Source organism: Rattus norvegicus, chromosome 8 (genome assembly GCF_036323735.1).
Source record: "Rattus norvegicus strain BN/NHsdMcwi chromosome 8, GRCr8, whole genome shotgun sequence".
NCBI classification, from domain to species: Eukaryota; Metazoa; Chordata; class Mammalia; order Rodentia; family Muridae; genus Rattus; species Rattus norvegicus.
In genome coordinates, this window is record NC_086026.1 from 37,836,438 (window position 1) to 37,842,552 (window position 6,115).

General features: G+C 52.1%; 1 protein-coding gene across 2 annotated transcripts in view; it reads right to left on the minus strand.

The window, feature by feature from the left end:
• Positions 1–3,444, minus strand: part of St14 (ST14 transmembrane serine protease matriptase) — a 40,888-nt gene extending 37,444 nt beyond the window's left edge. The window contains exons 1-2 of one of the 2 annotated variants that reach the window (XM_039080660.2): positions 3,388–3,444; positions 3,051–3,205 (exon numbers count right to left, since the gene is read on the minus strand). In XM_039080660.2, the coding sequence (XP_038936588.1) occupies positions 3,051–3,131 (81 nt within the window). In that variant the 5' untranslated portion in view covers positions 3,132–3,205; positions 3,388–3,444. 2 annotated transcript variants of the gene reach the window in all.
• Positions 3,445–6,115: the final 2,671 nt, after the last annotated feature.

Here is a 6,115-nt window from a genome sequence, read left to right on the forward strand (position 1 = left end):
CCAGGAGAGAGAGGAAGCAAGATGGATTCTCCTTCCGTAGCCTGTGATAATAGCACCTTAGCCACAGGTGGCCCTAAGCAAGTCCTCTGGGAACAGAAGGTTCAGGCACATAGAAGCAATTCTTAAAAGTTTAGTGCTTTCTTCCTCTGCCTCAGCTTTCCGGACTCCTAAGTGAGGACAGCAGGACCTGACAGCACCTGCTGTTCCTCACCCACACAACACTCCCACTGCCCGCTGCCTCCCGAGTGTCTGTCACCCAGCACCCAGTACTTAGAGGTTTCTACAGGTGCACTTTGCCTGCTGAGAGAAGAAAAGAATCTGAGGAAATCAGGGTCAGTAGGCCACTCATTTCTTGTCAAAATAAAAAAAGGGGGGTCTTCTTCACAGAAGCTGGAGACAGGGTAAAGTGAAAGGCTCAACAAGATGGTCTACACTGCAGATGGCTGGGGGTGTGGCTCCCCAGCAAACCCTCTATGAATGGATCATTGCCCTGTGCTCAGCCAGGCAGCCCAGGGCTTCTGCAAAGTCAGGAACCCACCTAAGGCAGAGATTGCCCCCAATTTGCACCCCCAAAAATGTCACTTTCTTATTGGTCTCAGGGCCTTTTAAACTCAAAATAACAAACAAACAAACAAAAAACCCTGATTGTTTGATTAAAAACCACTATGGATTTACAAAGGTTTCCTAAGCAAAGAGTACTTCTTTAAATCCTAGGAATAAACCGGGGTCACACACGCTACTCCATTTCCTAGCTGGGAACACAGGTTTACTGGGATTGGATAACATCTCAGATCACCTGGTTGGGCAGTCGTGGCCCTGGGTCTTGGCTCCATGTTGTCCTCCCTCCCTTGTTACTACATCACAGATGCCTGCAATTCATCTGCCCTGGCCACCAGCTTGGGCTAAACAGATATCCTTCTAAATGCCCACTCTGTGCTTGTCCATTCTACCCATGGTGACCCAGAAGGCAGGGACTGGGACTGGGATCCTTCTCAGTACCTGACAGGTGCTTGGTCAATGGGTACTTAGTAAATACCTGTTATGCAAATAAGTGACTGAATGAAAGGGTGAATGTTTGAGCAATTAGCAGATGACTCTAAACATTCAAGGCTGAAAGGCCTAGCCCCTAAACACCTAATATTGGCCCACAGCATCTATAAGTGCCCAGTCTGTCTCACTATTGTAGAGAACACTGTCTTACCTAAGGAAATCATTACCATATGCATAACTCCTGCCCTCTTTGGGAGCCATGAGGGGCCAGCATAATCAACCTTGGGAAGAAGGCAGACAAGTCACAACCCAAAAGCTGTGTAGTGGTGCCCCCGGAACCCAGCATGACCCCAGTCTCTGTGACAGAAGCCACCCAAGAGGCAGCAGCTACACAGACTGGTCAGAGAAAGCGTCAAGACAGATTTGCAGACCCCAATTGTAAACAGACCCTCCTGGGTGGTGCAACCACGAACACTGAAGTCTAGGGTGGAAGGCACACTTGCTACGAACGTGAGCTGTGCCTTCTCTTTGAAGACACATTGCATCGTGTCGAACTTTGTGTGTGCGTCTGTTCACATGTCCCAAAAGACTAAGTTCCTTAAATGAACCAAACACATCCCCTTTGGGCAGTGAGTGCCTGGCCCAACACTGATACAGGGGTCGGGCAACCAAACTGGAGAAAAGAGTGAACCAAGCAGGGGAACGAAACCAGCAGAAGTGAGTAGGAGCAACCCAAGGGATGGGGACAAGATGAATGAGGACCTAGGGGGAAGGCAAAGTGGAGTTACTGGTGAATAGGAATCTAACAGGAGCCCAGGGACCAGAGCGGTGAGCCCCACCCTGGATCCCGTCGGGGAGAAACTGTGCGCCCAGCCCGGGAGGTAGGTAGCCTAAGCAGGAGACTGAGTTCAACCACCAGAGAACCCACTTTCAGTATCAGCATCAGTTTTTCGAAAGGGAAGTCAGGAAGGGCAAACTGAGAATGAAAGAAAAGTCGCCCTGAAGACCAAACATCAAACAACAGGCTACCTGCTGAGGAAGCACGAGCGCCAAGTAAGCAATTACTAAGAACTCACAAACACCCCAATTACAGAAAGAAAGAGAAGGGCAGCAGCAGGTGGCATCAGGACAGAAGCGCAGGTTGTGGGGACTCTGGCTACAAGCGGTGAAAAGTGAAGGCAACAGAGTCGCGGCTCGCGGTCCGGAGATCTGCTTTTCTCCAAGTCACCAGAGAAGGAGCGCATGAAAAAAGTGGCGGAAGGGGAAGCGAGCTCGGCTCCAGGAAACTGCCTCTGCCAGAGATGGCAACAAGCCTCGCTCACCAACCTCTTGCTGCGGTTCAGAAAAATGCCTGGCCGCTAGTCCCACCAGAGCACTGCACCACCACCACTCCGTCCTGTCTTTAGTAAGGTAACTAACGCCCTCTTCCCTCTGTGCACTATAAAGTGAAATACTTCTTGAGGTCTTTCAAGAGACTTCTCATGCTTCTGCTTCCCATTTACTGAAGGCTTCTTCCAGAAAGCTCAGGACAGAGGCTTCACCACTTCCCAGACAGCCACCTTCTGAAGGGCCAACAAGCCCTCGGCTCCACACTCTGTGGACAAAGCTCTGCTCTGAGTTTACCCCTTACAAAAGATCCAAAATGCCTTTTACCAGGAAGACTAAAAGGAGTTTCTGCAGAGGCCAAGGACAGACAAGTCTCCAACTTGTCCTTGCTATAGCCCAGGTCACCCACTCAGAGCACTGATTGCCCAGATCAATGGGGGCCCCCATCGGAGGTCCTCTTTTTCCAGCCACCGGAAGAAGAGAGGGGGCAAGACGCAGGACGCCTCGGGGCCCTAGGGCTTCCCGCCTCCTCGGTGGCCGAGGTCCGACCGGCCCCGCCCTGCCACCAGCGGCCAGGCACCCACCGAACAGGAAATTCCACCTGTGCACCCGAGCTCCGGCCACCCACGGGCCATAGAGCGGAGCTCGGGCGAAACCGAGGGCCCGGCGCAGGTGACGGTGCGCGCGGATCGGGACTGTGAACGCCCGGTCCCGGGTCCCCAGCGCTCGCTCACCTCTAGCCGGGAGTTGTACTTGAGTCCGGCGCCGAAGTCCTGCGAGCCCCCTCCGGCCTTGCGGCCCCGATTGTTCCCCATGGTCTCGGCGGCCCGATCGCCGGTCTCAGACGCGTGGTCTCTGCCGGCAACCGACTACCATGACCCGCGGGGTGCTGGGGACACGAGGAACGAAGGGTGTGAGGGGAGGCACGAGCCAAGTTCCGGGGCAGGCCCAGCGCGCCCGGCCGGCGGCGGAGGCTCCCGATCTCATCCTTCCTCCCCGCGCAGGTAGTTTCAGGGTGTGGCCTCCTGGTCGCCCCGCCCCGTCATCCAGCCAGCACGGGCGCCCGCACACCTGTTGCGGCCGGTCCCGCCTTCCGCCATGTCCCCGGGAAGCTCCTCCTCTCCCCCCAGAACCCCGAATAGAAGCACCACAAAGTTCTGGCTGGCTTTTCCTCTTTGTCACAGGTGGCTCTTTCTCCTGGAGCACTGCCCTTCAGCCCGACCCTTTGATACTGGCCCTCTCTCCACCACATCTTACACAATTTTTAATCTCTCTCCCCTGCACCTTTCTCTACGATCAGTCATCTTACCAGATACCCGTGTCTCCGTTATTGTCCCTCCAAAACCGTAGCCACCTGCTGTAAGACCATGCCTTCCCCGTGTGTCATGTCCCCTCCTGGGGACAGTAGCAGCCTCTTCTTCGCTGTTGGAGCCTCTGACAGTGGCCTGTGCCCAGAGAAAAGCTTGCAGGTCCTCAGAGTCTTTCCCCAACTGTTTGCAGCATCACATACTGACTGCACATCCCATTTTTTCTGGATTTTTCTTTTCTAAAACTTCCGTAATCCTTTCTGACCCCTAGATGCACGGATCGCTCGTCAACCTTCTCCCTTTTTTCTACACTCCCTTCCTTTAATTTGTTGTTGTTGTTGTTGTGTTTATTTGTGTGTTTGAGAACAACTTGCAAGATATCTGGTCTCTCTTTCCACCTTGTAGGTTCTAAGAATGGAGGATCATCAGGCTAGGCAGTAAGGAGCCCTTACTGGCTGAGTCATCCTACGGGGCCTATACTTTCCTTCCTTAAGGAAACCTGCCTTCCCAGCACAGACATCAAAAGTGCTCCCTCTGCCTTAGCAATCCCCTGGGCTATTCCTCCACTGCTACTCGAATAGTGAACCAAAAGGACTGAGCGCAGAGTATGCGCTGTCCTGGCTCTGGGGTAACAAGAGTGAGCAAAATGAAAACCCCTGCTTTGAAATTAACAAGCCCCAAGTTTCCGCCTTCCCTTCTTAAAGTGACATAATCCCTATAAGTCTGTGTCCCACAGCAGATACCACAAGCAGAGCCCCCTGCTGGTGTGTTCTGGGTATAAGTGACGTAACAACTCTGGGAACATTAGACCAAAGAGAGATAATGGTTTTGTCTACTGACATAGACTGATCCTTCCTTGATGGGCAGATGACTCTTCCTCCCTGTGAGCCAAGGCTGGGTCTTTCTCATTGCACTACTGTGTCTCACTGGCCGGAGTCCTCCAAGTGTAAGTGATGTCAGTGTAATGCACAGGGTAATAAATCTGCCACCGTACAGCATGCAAAGCACTCACTCCAAAGCCAAATGGAGCACACTAAAAAATAACTCCCCACTTTGGATTACCACGGGCACAACACCCTTCAATTAGTGAATGACTGAAAGTTAGCCGGGTTGGAGGCGCCAAAGACCAGAAGGGACTCGTGGTCCTGAACCTGCTATCCTGTTGAGAAAAGAATGACTCCTTTTCTTTCCCAGCTTCCTACAGTTTCATCCTTGACCTCAGAAGGCTAAATGTGTACCTCGCCTGTGAAAGGCACCCATCTGGTCATTTACAACGAATCTGTTGTAAATCCAGTAGAAGAGTCACCTCCCTGTCCCATGCATACCCTGTGTGCATGCCCACGACATCCCTATGACCAACAACAGGACAAAGTAAAGTTTATGCTGACATAAACCTGTTTGGTTTAATCCTTATAAAGTAAGTATATATAAGGCGGGTGTGGTGGCAAACACACAGGCCAGCCTGCTCTACGTAGTGAGCACTGCCTCAATAAATAAATTAAATAAAAATATACATGATGCTAAGTTCTCTTGTTTCCAGATTGGCAGTGAAGAACCCCAGGAACAGCCAGCCTCAAAACCCAAAACTGGAGATGTAGCACACTGATAGAGTACGTCTCATATGAGTGTTCATGTATTTGATACCCAGCATTACACACACGTGCGCGCGCACACACACACACACACACACACACACAGTCCTTCTCATCTCTCACAGAAAAAGGCTAACTCAGAATCAAATGACCCAGCCTCCACAAGATGCCTTCCTCACTGCATGACTGCCATGACCATGAGCCTCCCCATGCCGGACCAGCTTAGTCCCCGGCTGCCGTTTCATCTCTTCCTGGGTTTCTCAGAACGCTCTGCCTGCTGGGAAAGTTGGATTCATGCTCCTAGGACCTTTCGAGGGATTCTCCAACTCACTCATGTCCTTGGGGCAAGTCACTTATTAGGTGAGCATATGTGGGCCTGACCCTGGCTAAATCGTCTGCTCAAGCTGGCGATGGCAAAGGAAGGAGAAGTCATAGCGTGGGGACCTACCTGAACTCTAAAGTCACCAAGACTCTTAAGACAGCAGGACCAGGAAGTCTGAGGGCCACTGCTTCAAGGAAGAGGAAAACCCTGCAGCAGTACAGATGTGTAGGAGAGATTCAGAATGAACAGAACACGTTACAGTCCCCTCAGCCACGCACATCTTTGTGTCTCCTGCAGTAAGAAGGGTCTGTCTGACACAGTGCTACTGGCTAACCTGTGCGAGCTGACCTGCGTGGTAACACTGCACGTTCAAGCGCCACCTCGAAACACCTCATGCTAAAGTGACCTTGTTCCCTTCACAGCCCACTGCTCTGGCAAGCCACTCTGACAAACCTTCTTGTCTCCAGCCCTCCCCCTGTTTACCCATAACCACTTTGCCGACTCCTAGTGAGACCCAACGTCCTCTGGCACGTCACCTCTGTGACATTCTCCCCCAGAGAAACAAATCTCTTCTTCCT